Below are 27,300 nucleotides of genomic sequence, written 5' to 3'. Positions count from 1 at the left end.
GTGGAGGAATATACAACCCTACTAACATCTTTCTCTGATACAGACTATAGATGTAACACTGGCACAACCCTGTTTCTGGGTAACATCAGTCACCCAGTGCCAACCAAGCATTCATGACCCCCAAGAGAAATCAATCTATTCACAGTAAGTTAGGAGGAACCATGTTCAACTGCACCTTCCTTGACGGGATCTAATTTTATATGTATCCCATTCCCATCCTGCCCAGGAAGTCATTCTTACCCAATCACCATAGACAGAATTTGCTCATGGTAGTACATTTCTAGATGCCTGTCTTCAAAACTTCTCCCATCTTTCTATTACTCATAACTAAGTATAAGTGAACCTCTGCGGGCAGAGTTAACAGGAAGAAAGTCGATTAATTTAAAATGTGGTGTTGGAGGAGAGTTTTATGGATGCTGTGGATCACCGAGAAGACAAATAAGTGGGTTCTCGATCAAATCAAGGCTAAACTCTCCCTAAAAGGCTGTCAGAGTTTGGTCATGTTATAAGAAGACAAGAATAATAGGAAAAGACAATAATGCTGGGAAAAGTTGAAAGCAGCAGGAAAAGAGATGGACGGACTCTATCAAGGAAGCCATAGCCCTCTGTTTACAAGACCCGAGCAAGGCTGTTGATGAGAGGATATTCTGAAGGGCATTAATTCATACGGTTGCCATAATTTGGAAGTGATGGCACGTAACACACACATAGACACACACACACTCCATACATCTGACAAAATGAGTTCTGAGTAGAGCTGCCAACTCTAGGGATGGGAAATACCTGGAAATACCTGTGGGTGGAGCCTAGGAAGGGTGGTGTTTCGGGAGGGGAGAGACCTCAACTGGGAATTATGCCAGGTCCACTTTCCAAGTGGCCATTTTCTTCAGGTGAACTGATCTTTGTGTCCTGGAGATCAGTTGTGCTAGCTCTAGCTCTAGCTCAGAGCCCCAGCTCTGACTTTCCAAAACTTATGCTGGGACTAGAGATTTCATATGACTTTAAGATGCAGTTTGATTTTGCTGCAGCTATCAGGCAAGACTGCCCATGTGGCATTATTCAAATGCTATGCTTTTGGCTCTTGGGAGTTCAGTCTCTTTTGTCATCCCTATTTTCCTGTTGAGAGAACACAGGATACCAGCTTACTGTTTACTACTACTACAGCAGCAGAAGCAGGCCAGAATGGGCAACCTTAGTCTGCCCATCCCATAGTCTTTAAATTGTTAGAAGACTTTGCTGATTTTGCTTCAGTGGATTAAAACGTTCCTTCCCCTCCCCCTCCCCAAGAACATTTTTGGGAAATTCAGTAACCGAAATTCAATTTTTGTTGTTGAATTAGCGGATAAGAGACGACTAGGTTTTAATGGCAACCTTCCACAAGGATTGTGCAACACTGGAATTCCCCCTCTCTGCTCTCTTCGCAGAAGTCACCTGACTTCCTTGAAAATTAAAAAAACCCCTCAGTTTGAAAGGATCTAAGCAGCCTTCCCCCTTTCGCAGGCCTGAGCTTGGCCCTAAAAGGGTATTGTGCAACCGAGGGGAATATTCCCTTTTCCAAAGGCAGAGGGCGCAAGAGGTCAGCAGCCCGCTAATATTTTGACAAGCCAGAAATGTGGATGAGGATCCGAAAGAGATATGAAGAGAGAATCCACAGGACAGAAAAGACACAAACCGCACTAAAGACAAGAGCACAAGGTAAGCATTTTATAAACCCTTTCCAAAAATGCATTTTCTGAAGATCAGGATATGGGTAAATGTGTTATGATGGGAAAGTCTAGTCCTTTGCAGAACCTGGGAAAGAAAATATTTGTGCTATACTGGAAGAACTAATTTTACTTACTAATGGTGAATGAATAATATTATCTAGGCATTATGTATCTAGTGGTTATGCTCTTTGCCAGCAGAGGATACCTCACTAGAAGAGAAAAACAAATAGCGTTTCCAGAGTACCCTTCTCTTTGCTTTTGCTTTTAATTTTTTATTTGTAACTAAAATGATGTTGACAACAAAAACAAACAAAACTACAGAGATTACAAATACAGTTAAGTACATTTATTGTAGGGACTTCCCACTTGGTCTGCATTGCGTATTAGTTGTGAATAAGTATACCTCTTGGTCCTTAACCACATATACAATTATATCTTTATAAACATTACTTATAAATTGATAACATAACACTTTCCTCTGTTAGTTCTTAATTTTAAAAGTTCATTAACCTTCAAAGCCACTAGCCTTAAATTGATTCCCCCCTCCATTTTTTATATTATATCAGTTTTCCATATATAAAACAGAGATCTATGATTTCTTTTCAAAGTCACATCCATAAGTCCCAACTCCCAACAAAAAAGTCTGGTCTCATTTGTAGGTTCATTTTTAAGATCTTTTGAATTGTAGAATGTATTAACCACCATAATTCTCTAGCTTTATCACAAAACCACCATAGTTGATAACAGTCCCTTCTTGCTGATCATATATTTTTATATATATTTGCCAGTTTTTCTGGAATTAATACATCATTTTATAAAACTCCTCTTTCAGATTAAAGCTTAACATATATTTCAAGCCCCTTGACCACATTTTCCCCATTACTCTAATTGACTATTATATCCAAAGTTCATAGCCCACTTTATCATACATTCCTTCATTTGTTCTTCTGTCTCCATTCAACAATAACTTATACATTTTGGGAACAATATGTCCATCATTTGTACATAATTCTACCTCAAATTTCATTTTAATGTAATTCAAACCATCTGCCCTTTTGTCTGTTTTAAATCTCTCACACAATTGGACATAAGAAAACCAATCACACAAATACTTTTTGATGGCAATTTGCTCTCTTGTTTTCATTTTCCATTCTCCTTGTAAAAAATCTAAAATATTATGATATACTATCTATTTCTTTTCAGAATCTATTTCACACCTGTAAAATGCCTCATGTAGGGAAAATCACCTCGGTGTTCTCTGACAGAGTCTGAGTGAATTTTGGAAGGGGTCGGTTATCTTGGAGAAAGTGGCTGATAGTTCTGTTGCGAGCCCTTCTCTGTGATTCTGTACCTGCCCTTTTCCCCTCCATGGTGCTGTGCATACATTTGGGCCTATATATACTTTTTGCTACAGTCCTTTTGTTTTCTAAAGGCTTATGTGCCATGCTAGAGGAACTAGTTTTACTTGCTAAGGGTGAATAATAATATCTAGGCATTATGCATCCAGTGGTTATGTTCTTTGCCAGCAGAGTATCAACTCTGTTGTGTCAAACAAGGATACATCACTAGTAGAGAGAAAACAAACAAACCGAGTACTAACAATTGTGTTGTTTTTGCCCGTATGTGAAGTCCAGCCCTGCTTTTTGAAGAGGCAGCAAGATGGAGCTTTTCCATATGGGGTAAGTCGGCTATGGAACATAAGAAATAAAGGTGTGCTTAAGGACATAGGATTCTGATAAAGAATGCTCCCCCCTCCCCCGGTTCACAGACTTCCAGCAAAGCTTTGATTGCCAACTCAGGGCTGGGCAATTTTTCGAGATTTAGGGATGGAAGATGGGGAGAGGAGAGTTTGAGGAGGGGAGGGACCTCAGTATATAATGGGTTGCACTGCATAATATCTGAACTGTGACATATTTGACTCCTTGTTCTGGCTAAGGGATTCCAAGTTCTTGTTGGAATAACCGTTATGCTCTTGAGGGATCTGGGTTGAAACTGATACAATTCTTCTAGCTTGGGAGGTATAGGCAGACAACAGGCCACTCCCCACTGTTCCTCTTTCCTCCCTTAGGAGCTTCATTGCCTGCTTCCTGTTTGCATGCTCTGATGCAGCCACCATGTTTGGAGAAATCCTCTCTCCAAACTATCCTCAGGCCTATCCCAATGATGCTCTGGAATCCTGGGAAATCGATGTTCCCGCTGGCTATGGGATACGCCTCTACTTCACTCACCTGGATATAGAACCGTCCCAAAACTGCGCGTATGATTCTGTGAAGGTACAGACCTTGCCTTTTTGCCAAGGGGTGGAGGAAGGGAGGGAGCCACAGAGGAGACTTGCATTGGTTTGATGGTCAGCAGCAATGGTTCACTTTGCTGCGTAAGACGCAATGGGTATTTTGTAGGTTGAAGAGGTCGTTCTCTGATTGTCTTCCAAAGAGCTGGAGGAACATGGTGGTTGTTTAAAAAGGGTATGACATAATACAGCACACAGATTTGGGGAGGGCCATGGTTCAGTGGTAGAGCATCCTTTTGGTATGCAGAAGGCTTAGATTCAATTCCTGGCCTTAAAAGGATCAAGTAGTAGGTCAGTGGAAAATCTACCTGGACATTAGCTGCTACTCAGAGTAGGCAATACTGAGACTGATGATCTGATTCAGTGTACAGCAGGTTCATGTGTGTCCCTGTTTATTCACTTTTGCTTTCACCCCACTTTTATCTCAGTTCAAACAGGTCTGGCAGGTTTCTAAGGAAATAGTCTGTTTGACCAGAGGTGGTCTTGGGATCGATTACCTTGCAGACAATTAGGCCTCTATTATTTCACCCTTAACTTTCTGGATATAAAAGAATTGCCTGTCTTTAGCTTCAGAAAAATAGGAAAGGCTGCAGATGCTGCTGTTCCAGTTGAAGCCTGGGCTTATGTTCACAATATTTGTATACACCCTGTTTCCCTGAATATAAGACATCCCCTAAAAAAAAGACATAGTAGAGGTTTTGCTGAAGTGCGAAATATAAGGCATCCCCCGAAAGTAAGACATAGCAAAGTTTTTGTTTGGAAGCATGCCCGACACAGAAAAATAAGACATCCCCTGAAAATAAGACATAGCGCATCTTTGGGAGCAAAAATTAATATAAGACACTGTCTTATATTTGGGGAAACACGGTACTTCCAGTATATACTACCTTGCCCTCTGGTTTTCTCTTTTCATGACAGCCTGTTTTTCACGTATACAAGCTACATTCTTCCATTTTCCCCTTCCTCCTTCATGTTCTTAGCAAACCATACCCAACTGATTTCATCACTGGGTCAAGCCAAAAGTGGGATCTGTGAGGGCCTTGCCCCTTGAAGATATTTGAGACCCTGTTCCTGAATTTTCACCTATTCGTCATTCCTGAATATTCACCTATTTTTAAACAATGACATTTCCCCTTCTCTGCTACTTACCATATGCTTTTTTCATGTGGAAATATAAAGAACAAAAGGGCAGGCATTTACGATCCAGAAGTCAAGCTACACTGCCCTTTTCCAGAGTCCTGGTTAATGAGCGCACTAGGATAACTGATAACCATTTGAGGCTTAATTTTAAATTTTATAGAATTAATTTTAATTTCATGAATGTGTAATATAATAAAATAACTTGAGTTGGAAGCAATTTGATGGCACGTAACACCAACACATTGAACTTTCCTCTTCCTGGTGTTTCTATAGCCGCCTTTCCTGCAACATTTCTTTCTAAATGCAGTTGTTTTAAAGGTATATGACAGGGGAAATCCAAATGACATTATCCATCCTTTCTTCCCCTTGAATCCATGGGTACCTTCTCTTGCACAACCTCAACAGGTTATGAACGAAGTTGAGCCCTCTTCTCAGCTCCTTTTCATTTCAAGGGCATGGTTCAGACCTACCATTGTTTATTCCTATCAGCCTGCATAGGCCAGCTGACTGCCTTGGTTGGTGGCAAGAAACTCTCAATTTATTCATATCTCAGAACATCCCATCCTGCCCACAACCAGAGGAAAATGACTTTGAGGGACTAAATCTAGTTTATCTTGATATCATGCAGATGTACCAGCCAGAAATACTATCAAAAACCAGCCACAATATATATTTCTCTAGCAGAGATGAGACATCTGTGTCTGTCCCTTCTAGGTCCTGACTGGGGATCACCTTGAAGGCCAACTGTGTGGGAGGAAGAAGAACCATATTCCTGGCTCACAAATTGTGAAGGAATTCTATGTGCCCCATAATACCTTGACAGTGACTTTTCAGTCTGACTTCTCCAATGAAGAGCGATTCACTGGCTTTGCGGCTTATTACGTTGCAGTGGGTATGTCATTGGCTGCTTTAGTTGGCATCTGAAGTGTTCCTAGACATGTGATTCCTTCCAGCATTGCCTTGGTTACAGAAGGCAACATTTTGGGTGTTATCTTTGTGCATCTCTGTGTGTGGGGGATTTGAGATATTTGCTATTTTTTCCATCTAAAATTCTTTTTTCCTTTTCCCAATTTAACTGCCAGAATTACTTTGTCAAAGAGAAAAGTGGTGTATGTGTGTGTATGTGTGTGTATATGTGTGTGTGTGTGTGGGGGGGTTAACCCTTTCCTCTTCTGGTGTTTTCTCACTGGAAAAATCTATGTTGAGCTGCTGTTACACCTCTTGGGGAAAACTTATTTTCAGCAGGGTAAAAATATCTCAAGGGTGTCTTTTTTATTCCAGGAAGAAAATGGCAGGAAAGGCCTCACAAAGTTCTCTTTCTTGAGGCTGTATTTGTGAAAGAAAAAAATACAGCTTAAAATAAACTGAACCTAGAGTAGGGTTGCCAATCTCCACGTGGGGCCTAGAGATTTACCAGAGTTCCAAGTGATCTCTGGTTGACAAAGATCAGTTTCCTTCAGAGAAAATGGCTGTTTTAGTCGGTGGGGTCTATCCCCCGAGGCCCCAGACTCCACCCCGCAAGAACTTTCCAACTCTGTTGGCTGTTGTGGGTTTTTGGGGCTATATGGCCATGGTCTTGTGGGTTTTGCTCCTAACAGCCTGCATCTATGACTGACTGAAGCATGTCACAGTACCATATGTTTCTCTCTTTGGCACAGTGTGGGGTGATTGTGTGATGGCGTATATGTTTTGTCAATCTCACAAGTGGGGAGGCATATAGTTGAACCCATAGAGAGAGAGAATACATTCGCTTGATTCTCATCAAGGATCAAAGATTTACTCATGGATCCATTCAAGATTATCAGTGTGCAAAGTGGGGAATCCATAATAAGTGATACTTGTGAGAATAGGGATTTTCACAAATATGTCCCTAGAATTCTCCTATTAATGAAGGTCTTTCTTTTCCATTGTCAGCCATATTTTTACCTCACTGTCTTGCCATTTTGTTTTTTCAATCATTCCACACAAATTCTACTTGACATTTTTCTTCACTCCTTGCAGATGTGAACGAGTGCACGGAGTTTGTGGAGCAGGCCTGTAGCCATTACTGCAACAACTACATTGGGGGGTACTATTGTTCTTGCCCCCCAGCGTATATGTTACACGAAGATCAGAAGACCTGTGGAGGTAGGAGCCTGGACTTCCCAGCCCTTGAAATAATAATCCTCCCTTGCAGAATTCATGCCTGAGTTGAGAAGACAAGTTTCATTCAACAGCCTGCTCTGGACAAGCAGAAAATCCTAAATAGTCAATAAATTGGAAGGATGTATCATTGTCGTAAGGCAAGAATATAAATCAATAGCACTTAAATGAAGAACAGAATTCAGTCCTTGAAGGATTACTGCCAATTGGCCAGAAAAAAAAAAGTATCTTGTCCTTTTAGCATAGGCTTGATGTCAGGAAATAGGCAGTTGAAGATTTCCACGGTGTGGAAATAACATGTTTTCATTTACTTCATTCATACCCCACCTTTCTTTCTCAGTGGGGTCAGGGACTACCAGCAGTGGCGTAGGAGGTTAAAAGCTCGTGTATCTAATCTGGAGGAACCGGGTTTGATTCCCAGCTCTGCCGCCTGAGCTGTGGAGGCTTATCTGGGGAATTCAGATTAGCCTGTACGCTCCCACACACGCCAGCTGGGTGACCTTGGGCTAGTCACAGCTTCTCGGAGCTCTCTCAGCCCCACCTACCTCACAGGGTGTTTGTTGTGAGGGGGGAAGGGCAAGGAGATTGTAAGCCCCTTTGAGTCTCCTGCAGGAGAGAAAGGGGGGATATAAATCCAAATTCTTCTACTCTTCTTCTTCTACCAATAGGTTACTTCAGAGGGGGAGTGACACAGGGAAAGGTTGTCCCAAAGATAACGACGGTCCCACATCATCCGCAAGGTTTTTGTGTTAAAACCTTTAAGGCCTTGTTAGGTGTTAACATGGCCTTAAAGGTGTTAACACCAAAACCTTGAGGATGATCTGGAATTCAACTGGCAACCGGTGCAGTCGTTGAAGTTCAGATCAAATGTGTGCTTGCCCTGGAGTCCCTGTGAAGACCCTCGCTGCCACATTCTGGACCAGTTGCAATTTCCAGAGCTATCTCAAGGGCAGGACGGTGTAGATTGAGTTACAGTAGTCCAGCCTGGAGCTGTCCATTGCATGGATCACTGTCTTCAGGTCACAGCGGGATAGGTAGGGGGCTAGCTGCCTGGCCTGATGGAGATGGTAAGAGGCCACGTTAGCCATATGGTCCTATAAGATGTTCTAACTTTGTCTGAGTTTGCTATCAAACTCGCTTTATTCATCTCAGTTCCCTTTTCATCAACCACAGCTCCTTGGTATACCATGGAGCCAGGTTGGTACAGGAATGAAGAGGATGTCAAGGGCCGATCTTCTTAATGGCTTCGGAGTGCCAAACATGCCAGTCTTCCACTAACTCATCAAGAGCATCACCGGAGGGCATCCCACAAAGCATTCTGGATCCCACAAAGCATTCTGGGAGACCAATAGGAAACCAATAGGATCCATAAGACTCTGTGGGTGGGGTTACACTCTGTTGCCTATGCAGGACGGGATACTAAAGGCCAGTTGGGCCTTCAGGGCAAAGGGATTTGACTGTTGTCTATAGAGAGCAGATCTACATTTACACCCATACCAAAGATCAAATCCAGAGTATGGCCTGCTTGCTTGTGGGACCTGTTCTAACCAGGGTAGAGTCCCAGTGAAGCCATGGAAATCACCATGTCTGCTGCTGTGATGAAGAGGCTGAGTCCACATCCTGCCACTCAGCAACATGTGAAGCTTTCCTTTAGCCTCCAGCCGTCTTTTGATGGAAGAAAAGCTGTAGTCAGGAAAGTGCCTTAAGAGGGAGGAAGGGTTTCAACCTTTCTTAGTTGAATGGTAGGGATCTAAAACAGTGCCGCTTCCATGGTGATAAACATAAAAATAATTGCAGCCTTTTCATGGTTCCTCAAAATATGCCACCACCTTAGCTGAGTTGTAATCTTGACAGAAGGAGCTAGAGATGCTAAGGGTGGGTTTAAGAAAAGTATTAGCAGGGGTGGCCAACCTATGGTGCTCCAGATGTTCATGGACTACAATTCCCACCAGCCTCTGAATTGGCCATGCTGGCAGGGGCTGATGGAAATTGTAGCCCATGAACATCTGAAGAAGAGAAGAAGAGTTTGGATTTATAACCCCCTTTCTCTCCTGCAGGAGACTCAAAGGGGCTTACAATCTCCTTGCCCTTCCCCCCTCACAACAAACACCCTGTGAGGTAGGTGGGGCTGAGAGAGCTCTGAGAAGCTGTGACTAGCCCAGGGGTAGGGAACCTGCGGCTCTCCAGATGTTCAGGAACTACAATTCCCATCAGCCCCTATCAGCATGGCCCATTGGCCATGCTGACGAGCACTGATGGGAAACCAGCCATCCTGAAGCTGGGATTCCCCTAATACTGGCTATCTGGAAGCAAATTCTGAACTGGGTTACCCGGCTGGCGTGTGTGTGAGTGTACAGTCTAATCCTGGGCTAATTCCCCAGATGGCCTCCACAACTCCAGGCAGCAGAGCCTGAGAATCAAGCAGGTTCCCTCCAGATTGAATGCGAGCTCTTAACCCTCACGCGCCACCCCTGCACTCATGGAGTTAGCCACCCTGGTATAAGAGGATTAGGTGGCAACTCAAGATTGCTTGTTGAATTTGTTTACTGACCTTAAGAAGAGTATAAGAGCATGCGGATTGCGATAAAGGATAAACGGCTATAGCAATGTCACTGACCTTTTGTGCACATCCCCAGCTCTAGTGATGAACTGCAGTGGGAATGTATTCACTGAGCCAACCGGGGAAATCAGCAGCCCCAACTATCCCAGCCCATATGCTGAGAATTCGCACTGTGATTACCATGTGGTGTTGGAACCGGGATACCGTGTGGTCCTGACTTTCAAGAGCAAGGATTTTGACATAGAGTCTGCTGACTCGGAAGGAAATTGCCCTGATACTTTAACAGTAAGCAATGGCTTTGAGAGACCAGAGCTCCATGAATGTTTTGGTATTCCTGTTGCGCTTCTGGGTGAATGTATATCAGCCAGCCCCCGCATTAAACACCAGAATCTTGTGGGCCTAGTTCTTGCGTGAATCTTTTAGCCTTTTGCTATACTCTGTTCAGGATAAAAATGACGGGAGATTTGTGAATTCATCAGTCATTTCTTGGACCATCTTTGTTCTAGAATGCTCCGCTTGAGTCCTCGTGCCTTGGGGACAGAACTAGGTAGGCACCAAGATCCAAATGGAGCATTGTAAAACAAAGATGGTCCAGGAAAAGGTGAATGAATTCACAAATCTCATGTCATCTTTATCCTAAACAGGGTATGGCAGTGCTAAGTTTTCACTTTTTGAAGTGTAATCTCTAGGTTGCGAGGGGTTAAGGACAGCAACAGTATCCCATCTATTGGCTTCCCCGCACCTCCTCTTCCTTTCCCCTGTACTTCCCTCCTCTTTTCCTTCCCTTGCTGTGGTCCTGATAGTGGCATGAATGGTGGTTTTAAGGAGTATGGTTTTAAGGTAATTATTATTCCTTCATAGAGGCTATGGCAGAGGGGGGTATGGCCTATAGGGAAATTGGGTCACCCATGTCCCTGGGCACATGCCTTTCAGTTATGTGTGTGTGTGGGGGGTGCTGGGCTCCCACCCCACATGACAAAACAGCGTGCACCCCAGCCATATGCCACCTAGTCACCGCTCCCCCTGCAGGGAGGCAGTGAGTGGGGCTCGGTGGTGGGTGGCTGCGGCATCCACCTGGACTGCCCGCAGCTGAGTCCCGCTCTCCATGCAGGCCAGCTTTTGCCCTCCCCATGCCTTGGGGACAGCAGGAGCCGGCCTGCATAGAGGCAGGGGGCGGGGCTTGGTTTGAGCCTGCCCTTGAGCCCCAACCAGTAAGTGGGGAGGATTGCCCAGGAAGTGTTGCCCCCAGGCGCCATTTTCCCTCGATACGCTTCAGGTCTATGGTACCAAGATGCAATGAAATTTGATTGCTTTTATTGTTTTAACAATGTTGTATGCTGCCCTGAGCCGCCTTGGGGAAGGAAGACCATAAAGGAAGGAAGACCATAAAGTAATTACATATATAAATAAAAACAGAACATGAATGCAATTCTCTATCTGGTTGTTGAACAAGAAATTTATCTACTCTTGGCTTCTGCTGTTTTGTCCGAGAACTGAAGGGGAGAGCCACAGAAAAACAAGACAAAATGGAGGGTGTGAGAAAATTAGGTGACGGGCCAGCAGAATGGGAGACAAAGTGAGAGAAGCAGTGGGGGAGGATGAAAAGACATGGCAAGTGTTGTGAGGAAGGGCAGGAGAAGTGAAATATAAGAATGGGAATACCTCCCTGTCAGTCTCTGCTTGCATGGGTGTGTATAAAATATACACAGCTTCAATATTCTTATGTTTTATTTTGACTGCTCCTGCATTTTATTTAAACTATTCAATAAATTCAGTAACTTATTTGTATTCTTTAATTGTTTGTTGCGTTGCGCTGACAGAGAGTAGGTTCAAACGTATCCTTAAGCTTCACAAGTATAATTTTCTGCTTTCATTCTGCTTAAATCCCCCTTTCTTTGGACTATATTATCTGCCTTTTCATTTCTGTCTACATTTATCCAGCCCCATTGTCGGCTGTTTTTTGCAGATCTCAGCAGGAGATGAACGTTTCGGTCCCTTCTGTGGCAACACATTCACAGGCCCTTCAGAAATCAAGGCACAGAGCAATATCCTTGACATCGATTTCCGTACTGACGGATCTACACAAGGCAAAGGCTGGAAAATCCGCTATTCTGGAGACCGTGAGTATAGATACAACATGTTGAGTACTCACGTTTCTCAGAAACAGAGAAAAGGGTAGTTTGTGTATATGAAGTGCCATCAGATCACAATTAATTTATGATTATTCTAGCAAGGGACTATCAAGGCAAGTGATTAGGCAGAAATGGTTTGCCATTGGTGAACTGCTATCAGTGGAATGACTTCTGACTGGAAATAATCGCTGGGGTGGATCTACGCCTGGGAAAAGCATATGAATTATGCACACTAACAAATTGTGGGTGGATGTTGGGTGCGGGAAGTACAAGAAAATCTACTGGGCTGCTGGAAGAAGTTTTGAGTGCCAGACCAGTGCAGGGTAATCAGGAGTCGGCTGCCTAGCTGTGATCCAGATTCAACTTCCATGGACTAAGAGGCCACAGGAGCGGAGAGGAAGAATCCATAGTGGAATCTCAGAACCATTCCTTGCTTTCTGGGCTAGGAAGAGCAAGGAGGTTCTCGGTAAGCAGGGTCTTCAGGGCTGACCAGAAAACAGCAAGAAATCTAGCTGATGGCTGAACTGGTTTCTAGCTCTGAATGGACAGGGTAAAACAATCTCACTACAGCCAGACCCCTTTGCCTTTCTGAGGTAGATGAAAATGAAGGGCACTGTGGGACAGTGTTAGGGTTTTTGACAAGGAGTGGGGAGACTTGGGTTGAAATCCCCGCTTGCAGTAAAGGTGGCTGAATAAGCTTGGGTCAGTAATTCCTTCTCAGCCTAATCTAGTTCACAGAGTAGTTACAAGGAGACATGGAGGAGGGAAATCTTAGATCACATGAAGCTGCCTTATATTAGACCCTTGGTCCATCAAAGTCAATATTGTCTACTTAGACTGACAGAGGACCTCTGGCATCTCAGGAAGAGGTCTCTCACATTGCCTACTGGATCTTTTAACAAGAGATGCTGAGGACTGAAATGGGGACCTTCTACATGTCAAACAAATGATGTACCACTGAGCTACAGCCCTTGTCTTCCATTCTTAGCTGTCTGGAGGAAAGGCAGGATAAAAACGCACTGAATAAACTTTCACAGGGGAAAGGATGATAAAAAAGTATGATAGTTGTCTGTTTGGATTTGCACCTTTGTGAATAAATGTCAGAGTTTTTAACAAACGTAGAAAAGCTTTGGGGACTTTTTTTGGAGTAAAAAGCAACCTAGAAATGTTTTAAATATAATTAATTAAATCTAGGAAGGGTAGGGGGAGACAGAGAACACAGATAACGTGACTGACCCCTGATATCTTTTTCCATTTCACAGCAATACCCTGTCCACAGACTGTTACCCCAAACTCTTTTCTGGACCCTGAAAGAGAGCGCTATGTCTTCAAGGATTCTGTGAAGGTGTCCTGCAACACAGGCTATGAGATTGTGACAGTAAGTTCACACTTACATAGTTAAAATTGTTCCTTAACTCTGCAACGATGGTTTTTCCTGTTGCATCCTGTGTAATTTGAGCTTCCATTACATTAAAATACAATTATTTCTGCTTTGATGTCAAAGGCTCATGGGTATGCTGTTAAAAAATTTTTAATTCATTTTTATTTTTAGTTGTATACCTTGCCCATCCCAGAAGGGCTCAGGGCGACAACAACATGTTAAACCTACATTACAGTTAAAAATCATAATTTTAAAAATGCTCACCATAACTTAAAAGATAGCCCACAGGCAGGACCAAGCCTGCTAAAAAAACAACCTTTATTAACATACAGAGCCAGTGTGGCTCTGTCACAGCCCTGAGACTTCTGAGAGCACTTGCACTCTCATGCTGCGACCCCGGCAGAGCGTGACCTTGTGGGGGGCCATTTGCACCCCCCACATGACCTACAATGGTGGGGCCTGGGGCAAATGTCCACAGACGTTCCTATTGTAGCTACGCCACTGTTCTGTGCTTGGCTTCACCTTTTGTAGTAGCCACTTTTGGTGGGTTTTACCTGCTGTGGGAGCCACATTGTGCCTCCACCCAACACCCTGTACCCAAATTCCAAATGTGGCCCCTGGTCTAGATGCTACCAAAGATTTTGGGTTGTTTTCCACCTCCTTAAAATACTGGTTTCCCCATATGTGCATGTGTACACATTCTGATTCATTTCTCCTCTCATGGTGAATTAACTCTGACTCCTCTAAATGACTTTTCCTTCAGACACAGGGCAGCTCCAGGTCCTTCTACTCTAGCTGTCAAAGCAATGGAGAGTGGAGAGATTCGCACCTCAGATGTGAACGTAAGTGCTGTATTCCTCTTGTCGGAGTTCCTCAGGAAAATTTCAGGTGATCTGTGAGACTCTGTTGAGTGTAACTGAGAAAAATGCAGAAGGAGAAATGTTTTCTTTGAAGTTTTGAGCACACATTGAAGCGACCTGTCACATTTCAGTTTCACATTTTCTCAGAATTAAGCATCTGGCCTTTGCAGCAACTAGAACTTCAACTAAATGTCTAACTCTTTTCTATAAGGTTGAATCCGGTCAATTTTTTTTTACTCAGCCTTGCCTGATTCCTCTCATTACTACACCCCCACATGGCTTTTGTTCATGCTCTTTAATCTGGTCATTTAAATTGTGTGAAAACTACTGTGACGGAAATATATGTGCCCTCCTTCCTTGCTTTTAACTGGCAGTGTGATGTTTCTTGAAGGATCCATTATTTAGGCAAACTCATCCATAAGTTATCCGTTGGTGGTGGTGAAGATTTTTATTAGCAGGAGGAAGGTCTTCCAGTCAGCAGAACTCTCATCTTTGTCCTTAATCTCTTCTGGAGTAGTGTGAGACTCCGCCTCCATTTCCTCCCAGTTTAATCCAATGTTCATTAATACAATCAAGCCAAACAAGTCAAAGAAGAAGAACCAAAAAACTTGGCACAGGAATCCCCCCCTCCCCAAAGTAAGAGCCCTGGAGGCTTATCTGGGGAATTCAGATTAGCCTGTGCACTCCCACACACGCCAGCTGGGTGACCTTGGGCTAGTCACAGCTTCTCAGAGCTCTCTCAGCCCCACCTACCTCACAGGGTGTTTGTTGTGAGGGGGGAAGGGCAAGGAGATTGTAAGCCCCTTTGAGTCTCCTGCAGGAGAGAAAGGGGGGATATAAATCCAAACTCTTCTTCTTCTTCCGTCTTCCTTTTTCTTCTTCAGCATTTATTAGTTCCCAGTTTAGTCTCCCCAATCTTATTGGGACTTCTGGATCAAATGGGTTACTAAGGTCCTTTTCAAATTTGGCTTCCAACAGGGACATGGCTCAGGAACTGTCTTGGTCACACTAGTACATGATCTGCACCATTCTATCAACTGGAGAAGTTGTACCCTTATTGGTTCTCCAGACATTTCAAAGGCTTTTGAAATTATAATCATGGCATCCTTCTAGATCATATGGGTGGGATGGACCTTGAAGGCACTTCCATGTTTGTTCTGATCCTTCTCATAAAGTAGGGCATGAAGTGTTAGGGAAAATTCGATGTGCTGGAAAATTTAGTGTGCATGGTGCCAGAAAGCTCAAAGGTCATAAGAACATAAGAACTAGCCTGCTGGATCAGACCAGAGTCCATCTAGTCCAGCACTCTGCTACTCGCAATGGCCCACCAGATGCCTTTGGGAGCTTACATGCAGGATGTGAAAGCAATGGCCTTCTGCTGCTGCTGCTCCAAGCACCTGGTCTGCTAAGGCATTTTCAATCTCAGATCAAGGAGGATCAAGTTTGGTAGCCATAGATCAACTTCTCCTCTATAAATCTTGTCCCCAAGCCAATTAATACCAACATGAAACTGCTGGGGGAAAAACTCATCCAGAGATTTTTGAGTGAATTTTCATTGATACTGTTGTCAAGGCTCAAACCCTATCTTTACTTTCCAGCTAATTTTAGGAAGGTGTTGGCAAACCATGGTTTAGAGTCAGTAATGACTGGATGAGGGTGAATGAACTGAAACTTAATCTACGAATGGCAGAAGTGTTGTCGGATGGTGATAAAACTGATGCTAGAAAAGGTTCTGGATAGGTTGTATTCCTTCTGCAAAAGCGGACATTCACCTTAAAGAGAGGTACTCCTGAACTTCTCCTTGCCCCTGGATAAACAGGAGTTCAGGTTAATTATTTACCAGTATCAGTTGGGGTGCAAATTGTGGCCAGTTCTGGAGAAACCTGACTTGCCCAGAGCCAATATGTCTTGGTAAATTCCAGCTGAGAGTACTGCATTGTATCAGATGCGGCGTTGTCTATTAAGATGGTTTAGAAATTTCAGCTGGTGGTGCAAATAGTTAACAAGTTCACACCAGAACAAACATGTTAAGCCACTGTTGTGCCTCCTGCACTGATTACTGATCTGTTCCCAACACTGTTTTTGACTTTTAAAACCCTTAACCACTTAGCTCCAACAAAGGTACTTGAAGGAGTGCCTTCATCTTAGGTTCCTGCCCATACTGGTCCCATTGCATGAATGCATACTTTCAAAAGTATGTTTAGGCCCTTCTTGGCAGCGATACCTGAACTGTGGAACCCATTCCCCACAGGAATGACAAATAATATCCTCTATATAGTCCTGTGTGTTCTGCTGAAAACTCAATTCTTTCAGAAGGCTTTTGAGTAAAGTGAATATTCCTTAGGGATTTAGTCAGTTCTAGTCTGAACAGTTTTTTGTATTGTTTCATCAGCTCTGTTTTCACTTCTGTAAACCAAGCATTTAATGGAAAGACAACTGTACTATTTATAGTTTAAAGACATTTTCTTATATATGTAATAATGTCAAGGAATTCAGTAATTTATACCCCTAAATTCATATAGCTTCGTTTAGTTCTAGAATCTAGAAGAAGGCTTAGCATCTATTCTAACAAAGTGTTTGAGTTGCTTTTCATAGTAAAGTTGTTTCACACCATTTCTCATTCCGTTAGTCTCTACGGAACCCGAAACATTGTATAGTGTCAGATTTGGAGAATGAATCGCTAGATCAAACTGAAGGCAATTTTCATATTATACAGCCAGAATCAAGAGACTGTAAATGAGTAAATTTGATGTTTTATTTTGCCATTCCTTTGAGATGTGTCTTGTTCTTTACTGAGCTGATTTGTGTGTGCATTTCAGTGAACTGATTTAAATTGCTTTTTGGGTTTCTTATTGAGAAATACTTTAGAGATTTTAGCCAAGAGCACGATTGAAAAAAATAGCTTTGCTTTGTCCCCCAACCAAAAAAAGGACCAATGTCCTTCTTTGTAGTTGCTGTAAGGCCGTGGTGGCAAACCTATGGCACTCCAGATGTTCATGGACTACAATTCCCATCAGTTCCTGCCAGCATGGCCAATTGGCACTCCAGATGTTCACTGGGACCCATGGCACTCTCAGATGTTCATGGACTACAGATTCCCATCAGCCCCTGCCAGCATGGCCAATTGGCCATGCTGGCAGGGGCTGTAGGAAACAATCCATGGGCATCTGGAAGTACCATGGGAACCTACCACTACAAAAGGTAAGAAAATGTGGTGATTCACCAAAAATAATGTAAGCAGATCCTCATTAAAACAATGCTTTAAAAATACGCAACGTGGTGTGAAGGTAGAATATATGGGGAGGGCATTAATGAGACAAAGGAGTTGGTCCCAAAAGAAGTAGTAACTAGGGATGGACTATTCTACGTAGGGCTGTTCTGAAAAAGTGTTCGGAGACTTCAGTTGGTCCAAAATGCTGCAGCCAGGATGCTTGCTGACTGAAGTGAGTTGTATATCTATATAGTCTTTGTTTATCTACACTGGCTCCCAATTTGCTTTTGGCCACAATTCAATGAGCTGGTCTTAAGCCCTAGATGGTTTAAGACCAATAAAATGAAGGACTATCAACCAGAGGCGTAGCAAGGGGGGAAAGCGCCTGGTGCACTGGAGTGCGAGCCTACTGCCCGTCCAGCCCGGGCGCCCCTGGAATGCTCCCACAGGGGTGCGTGCCCAGTGTGTCCCCCTTCCTGGAGTTACACCTCTGCTATCAACCTACCTGATCATTTTGGTAATCTTTTGAGGTCTTGCTTTAGGTATCCTCTCTTACTGAGGTTAGATGAGTGGCGACATAGAAGAGGGCTTCTTGGTAGAGGCACCAAAGCTCTGAAATTCTCTCCCCAGAGAATATTATCTGTCCTCTTCTTTTGCTGTCTTCCGCCTTCGGTTGAAAGCTTTTTCTTTTGTTTGCATTCCTTCAATGATCCCTCCTTTCTAATAAATGTTTTTAATGTTTTGTTTGTGTTTCAGTGCTGTTTTGTATGTGTCTTAACTATGCGTCAGGTGTATTCTGTGGGGCAGGGGCAAATGTCTGTCACAGCAAAATTTCTTTTATGGATGTATTTTCCTGAGCCCCACTTTTAATTTCCATTCTCCTTATGCCAAGTGAAGTGACACCGCTTTAAGCACAACTTTAATTGTCTTCGCTGCCAGAGTGGGAGAGGTTTGCCAGTGAGCACAGCTTTGCCCCGAACATCTTCCCATGGCCCACTCCAGCCCCTTCACTCCCTTGCACTCCTGTGCACAACTCTCCTCTTCCCCCTTTTCTGATTTGTTATTACTTCAATTTTTCTTATTTATTATATTGATATACCAATATAAACAGAGAAGCACTGCAAAAATCACTGTCTTTTATTGCAGTGTGTGTGTGTGTGTGTGTGTGTGTGTGTGTGTGTGTGTGTGTGTGTGTGTGTGTGTGTGTGTGTGTGTGTGTGTGTGTGTGTGTGTGTGTGTGTGTGTGTGTGTGTGTGTGTGTGTGTGTGTGTGTGTGTGTGTGTGTGTGTGTGTGTGTGTGTGTGTGTGTGTGTGTGTGTGTGTGTGTGTAGAAGGGGAAGATATCAGTTGTAGAGTTTGGTTCAGAGAATTGCTTTGCCTTTTTCTTTGTGGGGGGGATATTATATCGCTATAACTGCAATCACGGATATATTGATGTAACAGCAATCTACTGAGTGTGATAAGCTCTGCGCTTTTAAGAGGGAAGTGATGGGCAGAGTTAAGAGAACCAGGAAATCAGAGGCACGTTGGACTTCAGCAAGCAGCTATGGGTCAGACAGTGAATGGCTCCTTCTGTGTAAACAGAGAAACACAAGGAGACCACACTACAGCCCCATGGCACAGTTAAAAGCACCAGGGTAAGCGTTCTGTGTATAATGGGCCTATATGTTGGGAGAGGGGGGTTGATTTTAATGGTTTTAAAACATAGTTTTATCATGTATGTTTTAGACTGTTGGTTTGCTTGGTAGCCCTTGTAGGGGCGAAAAGGTTGGATACCAATTCTGTAAATAAATGATAAAATAATCATGATATTCTATACTGAGACATTACTCCATGAATGCAACATACAGGAGGAAGAATGGAAAGCTGTGCTCAATCAGAACTGTCACCCTATGGAAATGTCCCACCTCCATGTTCACACACTTTGCAAGGAGGCAGAGCGGGCACAAACTTGCTGGCCCTAAATCCTGTCATTACACAATCACTGAGTGGTGTGCATGGGGCAAATATGCAGATGAGGTGCCCACACGTACACCCTCTGCCCATGATCAGCAGCACAGGTTTTGGAACACTGCATATCATCAGGAGAGGCTGCAAACTCGGGCATTTCTCTCCGTGCATTTCTCTCATGCAGATTGCTGGTATGTTATATGCTATATGCTTAAGCCTCCTTTCCCTCCCTGCACAGTGAATGAGCATGCAGGCAGGATGTGTGTATAAGGTAAGAGACAGTGGTGGGATCTGGTTGTTTACAAGCACCATTTTAACAACCGGTTCTGCCGAAGTGGTGCAAATCTGCTGAATCCCACCACTGGTTAGAGGACCTAAAAGTTGGAGTGGATGGCAGAGCGGGGGTGCTGCTCTTAACATTATATTGATTTTTCTTACAGCTGTAGAATGTGGGATGCCTGATGATGTTGAAAACGCAGACGTCCATTACATAACAGGAGCTGACAAGACTCAGTATCAAGACAAAATCCGCTACACCTGCCATGAGTATTATGCAGCGAAGAACAGCGGAAGTGGAGGTGCCTTACTCTCAAGCTGTACATAGCATCCATTCAGGATGCCAGAAAGCTATATTAGTTTATTCCAGGGATAGCCAACTTTGTTAAATGTGTGGGCACTGCCAAAACTTTGAAAACAAGCAGCTGGCACTGGCTAAAATGCCTGACTTGGGGGAGGGGGTGGGTCAGTCATAAAATGTTGGGAGGTTTCGAGCCAAGAATCTTTGAATGATCGAGGCAGGTATTTCCTAGTAGACACAAATGTGATGCTTCTGAGGTTCTTCTAGCGCCCTCCTACACTGAGGAGGCAGAGGAAAGCCAGGATTGGCTGTTTCATTTGGGCAAAAAGGGAGTAAGTACTGGTGGGTGAGTAGACCTGGAAACATTATAAGGTATGGATAGACCCTGATGAGAGCCAGTGTGATACAGTAGTTAAGAGCAGTGGGACTCTAATCTGGAGAACCAGATTTGATTCCCCACTCCTCCTTATCTCATGAACCAGATTTGTTTCTCCACTCTTACATTCCTCCTGGGTGACCTTGGGCTAGTCACAGTTCATTCAGAACTCTCAGGCTGATTCCGCATTGGCCAAAAACAGCGGTGTGAAAACGGTGTGAAAACAGTATAAACCCTTTTACACCGTTTTAAACTCTTTTACACGATTTTCAGACCGTTTTCACACTGCTGTTTTTGACCCATGCGGAATCAGCCTCAGACTCACCTACCTTCCAAGGTGTCTGTTGTGAGGAGAGGAAGAGAAAGGAGTTTGTAAGCTGCTTTGAGTCTCCTTTCAGAAGAGAAAGGTGGGGTATAAATCCAAACTCTTCTTCTTGATTACGAAAATAAAGAAGGAAGCTGCCATATGGTTCCATCTGAAATAAATGAAATGTTCTCATATGCTTCACCAAAGGCTTTTGGGAAATGCGCAGAGAAGAGGGCTTTTAACATTGTTTTAAGATGTCTGTCAGCATAAACTGAACAGGCCAGTTTTCCCCAGTGTGTTGGACCCAAAAACAGTCTAAAGCTTTTTAGGTCTGCAGTGCATATGATGTACTCCAAAGCTTGGAATGCATACACATGAAAAATATCCTGCAGGGATACAGACCTGTATATGGACTGGGGAAACACAATGGATTTTTTTTACCATGAACATTCTAAGTTTCGACCACAGTGTATTGCTTCCCTTGTGAAATCTCTGAAGATCTTGTTTGTCAAGGGTCTAGGGAATCTTGTGTGGCCTACTTTTTGTTGTATTTACTAGAATATCCCATGGTCCACCAGTGATTTTTGAATCGATATAATAATATCAAGGATGCACTTCTGCTTAAAAACATGCCTTGCTGGATTTGATCGAAGATTATCTAGTTCAGCATTCTTTGAGAGAATCCTAAACAGCCAATTATGTAGCCCACTACAAATTGGATTATGATTCTCTATTGAACTCCCTTCTGGCCCCTGGCCTGTTTGGATATACCATAGATTAAAACAAAACAAAACAGCAGTGAACTAATTACTGTACTTCTTTATTCCAAAGGGACTTATCAGTGTTCTGATGGTGGGCAATGGGTGGATGAAAATGGGAAAACAGAACTTCCTGTCTGCATCCCAGGTACAATACCCAAGATTGTTTTCTCTTCCTTTCTCCCTTTCTCCCCAAGCTGTACCTCTTTCTAAACATGCATATGAGTAATCTCTAGTTTCTGTTGTAAAATAGGGATCCTCATCACTGCATCTTTCTAGTTTAAAGAAGATCTCCACAGGATTTAAAAATTCCCTTTTCGTTTGCCAAGAAAGTTCAATAATTCATAATGATTAAAATACTAGTGTAAGCCTCAAGCCTCAGCATCTAACTGGTTTTAACCATGTTGGGACTTGAGCAACTCCAGAGATTCTCCATCCAGATATCTTGTTGGAGTGCCAATTGATCAGTCCTTTGGATGTCCTAGTTACTAACCATTTTGTTGATATACCCCCTTGTGGGTTGGACACCAGATGGGGCTACAGTGCCCTGGGGATGACTGAGCCACACCAAGAAGTACAGGCCCAAATGGGATCCAGGCCATCCCGGATCTCCCAGTAAACTAGTACCTGGTAGCCTTTATGTGATCCTAATCTACTCTGTCCTCAGTTTCAGTTGATAGCATCCTGTGATTCTTGCAGTTGGTAGGGCTGAGGATTAGAGTTGTAGAGGGTCTCCATAAGTTCTGAGAGCTTAAATGCCCCAGGCAGGTGTCCGTTGGCAGCATTGATATCTGGTGCTTTATATAAACCCAGTAACTGAGTTGGCCAAGACAGAGGGCGGGTAGAGATACCTATCCCTAAAGATATCACAGTATACACCCTTTTATTTTCAACCAGGTAGTAAATAGGTAGCCCAGGCTAGCTCAACCTTGTCAGACCTTGAAAACCATGCAGGGTCAGACCTGGCTAATATTTGGATGGGAAACCACCAAGGAAAAGCAGGGTTGCTACAGAGGAACAGGCAATGGGAGACCCCCCGCCCCTGCTCATCTGGTGCCTTTAAAATTCCATTAGGGGTGTACCTTTTTTAAAAAATAAAATTCATATCTGTGTATACTGGATCTGAATTTTGGGGGGATTCACAAAAATCCCCAAATCCCCATACCAATATGTTTCCCCCCCTTTTTTTTAGGAATCTGAGTAAATTTGGCTCTGCTATACCCTATGGGAAATCTTTCTAGGGCTCAGGGGCTGTTTTTTAAGGAAAAGGCACCAAATTTTCATCATAGCTGCTGGTGTCTCTCTTTATAAGAACCCCCAAGTTTGGGAGAAGTTGGTCCAGAGGATCCACTTTTACCGGCTCCCAAATAGAAGAAAATCAAAGGCCCATAAAATTGAACACCCTGACCCAATCTTTTCCAGACTTGGGGATAAGGAGAATCACCAGCAGCTATGCTGAAAAATGGCTCTGTCTGCCTTAAAAAACAGCCCCCCCCCCATCCTGGAAAGATTCCCCATGGGGTATAACAGAGAAGGAAGGGAGGGATTTATGCCAAATGTTTTCCCCCTTTAAAGGGGGTTTCTAGTGCTGTAGCAGGCGATCCCAAAATGATACCAGAAAAAAAGGTGATTTTTTTCAGCTTTTTGGGTTTGGGATTACCAGCTAGGGTTTAAAAAGGAATCCCCCCCCCCCCATTTGTCTGTACTCAGTTGCCTTAGTCAGCTTAAGTCAGCTGCAACTTGTTGGCACTTCATACAGACACACACACAGAGAGACACATACACAGAGCAAATATCAGTTGTTTGGGTTATTTGATCTGTTTTTCTGTGACTTGCACATTTACATTTTCCCCCCTTCCTTCTAGTTTGTGGAGTTCCTCGCACCCCCATCCAAAGTGCAGGAAGGATTTTTGGGGGCACAAGGGCTGAACAAGGAAACTTCCCTTGGCAAATCTTCTTTGAATACCCACGAGCTGGTGGGGCTCTCATTTCTGACCGTTGGGTACTTACCGCTGCTCACGTGCTGGAAGGAAACCAAAACCCAACCATATATGCTGGCCTGTTCTCAGTTGGCCAACATACCTTGCAAACTGCCAACCCACTAGTAGTGGATGAGGTGTTCATTCACCCTGGCTGGAAAGAAGCTACACAAGAAACTCGGACCGACTTTGATAATGACATTGCTCTGGTGAAGTTGAAGGAACCTGTGAAAATGGGTCCCACCATCTCAACTATCTGCTTGCCTGGTACATCCCCAGAATATGATCCTCCAGAGCATGAACTGGGCTACATAGCTGGATGGGGCAAAACAGCAGACAAAAGGAGAACTGTTTTCCTCATGAAAGCCCACATCCCGGTGGTGAACATGGAGCAGTGCCGAAGCGTGAAACCAGATTCTTCTCTGGATTCCTCAGCCTATAGATTTACAAACAATATGATTTGTGCTGGGAATGGGGAAAGTGACAGCTGTGCTGGGGACAGTGGGGGGGCTTTTGCCCTCCCTGACCCTCATGAGAAGACACGCTATTACGTTGCTGGTCTAGTTTCTTGGGGACCAAAATGTGGCACTTACGGCCTTTACACAAAGGTGGCCAACTATATGGAATGGATCACAGAGGTCATGAACAGGCAGCCCGTAGAAGAAGAATAGACCCAGACCCTCTTGGGGCATTGTCTTGGTCTTCCACAGGACCCACTGACTCTTGACAATGAGTTCAGTCTGTAATGCTAAAATGAGAGAATAAAACTGGAAGTGAAGGTCCCCAGCATTGCAAATGGCGTCATGCTGCCTGCTTTCTTCCATCCGCATCTAAGAACTTCCTGGTTGCTTCTTGGAGTGCTTTCCTGCCTATTTCTTTGTAGCAGCTTCATTTATTTTCTGACTTTGGAAACTCCCATATATCACCTACGTAACTGTCTGAGAAAAACAGCACTAATTGAATTATCTTTTATTACACAGTCAACTGACCTGTTTCAATAATACAATACAATCATTAAAACAAGTTGTTTATAATATTTGTAAACGTCTGGTTAACAGAATTCTTTCAGTATCCAGGATCTGGTCTCAATGGCTACATTAAGAAATAGTTATTCTTTCCATTATATGGTTCCCAGCAAGTAAAAGGACAATCAAAGGGGCCAGTTATGCTAGGCAAAAGTGCAGCAAATATTTAAACTCTTAACTCCTTTATACTAATTAGGAAAATCACAGTGTATGAGCTACAGCCTCTGTCATCCCTGTACCATGAGGAGAAACAACCATCATGGATTACATGGTGAAAGGTTTGCAACATGCTAATGTAAAAGCTCTCCTATATTTTTGGTACAGGAAAGATTAAAGCAAGAGCCAGCATGATGTAGTGGTTAAGGTGTCAGACTAAGATCTGGAAAGCCCTGGTTTGAATCCCCACTCTGCCATGGAAACGTGTTGGGTGGCCTTGGGCTAGTCATACTCTCAGCCTTGACATTAGAAAGTATTTGGGTGAGAGGCCTCCAAGGAATACCAGGGGTGTGACATAGAAGCAGGCAAATGGCAACTGTCTCTGAATGTCTCTTGCCTTGAAACCTCTACGAGGTCACCATAAGTCAGCTATGACTTGATGGCAACGCACAACATGCACACCATACTATCTTTGATTATATTTAACTCACACAGTGAATGAAGATGTTGGAAACCTTTTTCTTGCCACTGAGTAGACTTGAGACCGCCTGGATTTAAGACAAATGGTGGTTAATAAACCAACTTCAAACCAAGATTACAAATCACAATCTGTCAGATGCTAACTGACCATAGTTAGTAAAGTGGCCCCCAACTGGACTCTCACCCTAATTGTTGTTGGCTGAATTTGCATAAACTCTGAATTGAACCACTGCTGTGGTTCACTTGATCTGCAAGCAAGGTGCCTGTTTGGTTTTCCAAGTCAAATGGTGACACAGCTGCTGCTTCATTGACTGAGGTGGCAGGCCTTCAGTATCTTAACATTCTTTGTACAGTGTTAAACAACAAGGTTTCTAGTTTCTATGGTTTCTCAGAAAAACAGTGCTGAAAATAAAACAGCAGGAAAATTGTTGAAGATTCATTACACCATACGTTAATCCCCCTGTACACTTCCGTTTATGATCCAGTGATTCAACCCCAAACCTTCCATTTCTGATTCCCCTGTTTGCACCCACAGTCCTCCCTGCAATCCAAATCAGAAGGAAACCCCTTATTTTGTAGTTAGTGAGTTTGAAGATTCTGGCTGGTTGTCTTCACCTCTTGCCTCTAGGGCTACCAAATCCTGGATGAGAAATACCTGGAGATTTGAGGGTATGGACCCTGGGGAGGGTGTAAGGGTGCAATGCCATACCCTGGAAGGCAGCCATTATTTGCAGAGGATCAGATCTCTGTAGCCTGGAGATCAGTTCTAATTCCAGGAGATCTCCAGGTCCTTCTTGGAGATCTGCCAACCCAACTTTTTTACAGCAAGGGAAAACAATATGTACCTGCGGCAATTAAAGTGTTTAATGCCAAGGTATCCCAGCAACTTCTATACGGAGTCTTGCTTTGGCCCACCCACCCTAGCGGAGGAAGGGGGAGGGGAGGGAGGGGGAGGGGTGGCATGCAAGGGAAGGAGAGTAAGGGAGGGGAGGGAGTAAGGGGTGGCATGCAAGGGAGGGGGAGGGGCCCCGACATCTGGACATGGCCCACCCACCCTAGCGGAGGGAGGGGGAAGGAAGGGAGGGGGAGGGAGGGATGCCATGCAAGGGAAGGAGAGTAAGGGAGGGGAGGGAGTAAGGGGTGGCATGCAAGGGAGGGAGAGGGGCCCTGACATCTGGACATGGCCCACCCACCCTAGCGGAGGGAGGGGGAAAGAAGGAAGGAAGGAAGGAAGGAAGGAAGGAAGGAAGGAAGGAAGGAAGGAAGGAAGGAAGGAAGGAAGGAAGGAAGGGGGAGGGATGCCATGCAAGGGAATGGGAGTGATTGAGGGGAGGGAGTGAGGGGTGGCATGCAAGGGAGGGGAGGGGAGGTCTTCAAAACGATGTTTGCCAAATCCTAGTTGGGAAATTCCTGAGGATTTGGAGGTGAAGCTTGGAGAGGATTGGGTTTGGGGAGAGGAGAGGAGGGGCCTCAGCAGGGTATAATACTATTGTGTTCACCCTCCAAAGCAGACATTTTCTCCATGGAAACCAATCTTGTCAGTTAATTAGTCACGTAACTAAAACCACATACAAATCAGCAACAGGGCATCCATCTCTACTCCAAAGACTCGTGGAGGGGGGAGTTTTCACCAGTACTGTAAACAGAGCAGGCAGGATGGACATTCCCTCACTTCAGTGCAGAAAATTGTTCTGATCACCAAGGAATTTCCCAAAACCTGAAATCTGGGTTTTTGACATGGAGAAAGAATGTCATTGTCAGGGTTGGGCTGGAAAAGATGTTGACAATGGCATAGGCATGCATTTTCCTTAGCGTTTATTGTGTCCAGATGGGGAAAACCCAGCCTGCTTGGTAAAGACTTGAAGATTTTGATGCTGATGTTTAAACAGCTGTTGCCAGCATCCTGTGTGTTTTATACAGGCAGCATTTAGTATCTAAGGTCAAGAATTCCAGTTTCCGGTGTTTTGATTTTGCAAGACAGAATCTGGTAAATTTTGTCAACAATTATTCAATGCCTTGGTAATTTTATTTATTTTATTTATACTCCCACTTTTGTCCCTGATGGAATCCCAAAGCAGAGTACAATGTTCTTCCCTTCTCCATTCTCTCTCTCCTTTGCCTAATTTTATTTTCAAGGTTTGCAGATGCTGGAAGTATTATCACTGGACAATGCTCTGATGGGACAATCTCTGGATCTAAAATGAATAACAGTATGATGTGAATTTCTTCTCAGCACACATTTCAGAGGGTCCTTCATACTGCCTGTTTTC

General features: G+C 43.8%; 1 protein-coding gene across 2 annotated transcripts; it reads left to right on the top strand.

Moving 5' to 3' along the window:
• Positions 1-1,530: 1,530 nt before the first annotated feature.
• Positions 1,531-24,407, top strand: C1S (complement C1s). 2 transcript variants are annotated; one of them, XM_048504669.1, is made up of 12 exons: positions 1,531-1,695; positions 3,341-3,385; positions 3,775-3,979; positions 5,851-6,028; positions 7,138-7,263; positions 9,924-10,123; positions 11,805-11,958; positions 13,233-13,348; positions 14,115-14,193; positions 19,813-19,950; positions 21,464-21,538; positions 23,256-24,407. In XM_048504669.1, the coding sequence occupies exons 2-12, from the start codon at positions 3,366-3,368 to the stop codon at positions 24,038-24,040; spliced, it is 2,076 nt and encodes a 691-aa protein (XP_048360626.1). In that variant the 5' UTR covers positions 1,531-1,695; positions 3,341-3,365; the 3' UTR covers positions 24,041-24,407. The 2 variants fall into 2 exon arrangements, with proteins under 2 accessions (XP_048360626.1, XP_048360625.1); XM_048504668.1 differs by having other exon boundaries at positions 1,532-1,695; positions 3,336-3,385.
• The last annotated feature ends 2,893 nt before the right edge of the window (positions 24,408-27,300 follow it).

This window comes from Sphaerodactylus townsendi, linkage group LG07 (genome assembly GCF_021028975.2).
Source record: "Sphaerodactylus townsendi isolate TG3544 linkage group LG07, MPM_Stown_v2.3, whole genome shotgun sequence".
NCBI classification, from domain to species: domain Eukaryota; kingdom Metazoa; phylum Chordata; class Lepidosauria; order Squamata; family Sphaerodactylidae; genus Sphaerodactylus; species Sphaerodactylus townsendi.
The sequence above is the reverse complement of the archived record's forward strand: the minus strand, read 5'-3'. Positions and strand labels throughout refer to the sequence as shown.

Bases quoted from the DNA above. Each gene is read 5' to 3' on its own strand.
- C1S (XM_048504669.1), top strand. From the start codon at position 3,366: ATGGAGCTTTTCCATATGGG. The intron at 7,264-9,923 runs GTAGGAGCCTGG...CAGCTCTAGTGA, and splicing joins AGATCAGAAGACCTGTGGAG to TGAACTGCAGTGGGAATGTA. The intron at 14,194-19,812 runs GTAAGTGCTGTA...TTTTTCTTACAG, and splicing joins TTCGCACCTCAGATGTGAAC to CTGTAGAATGTGGGATGCCT.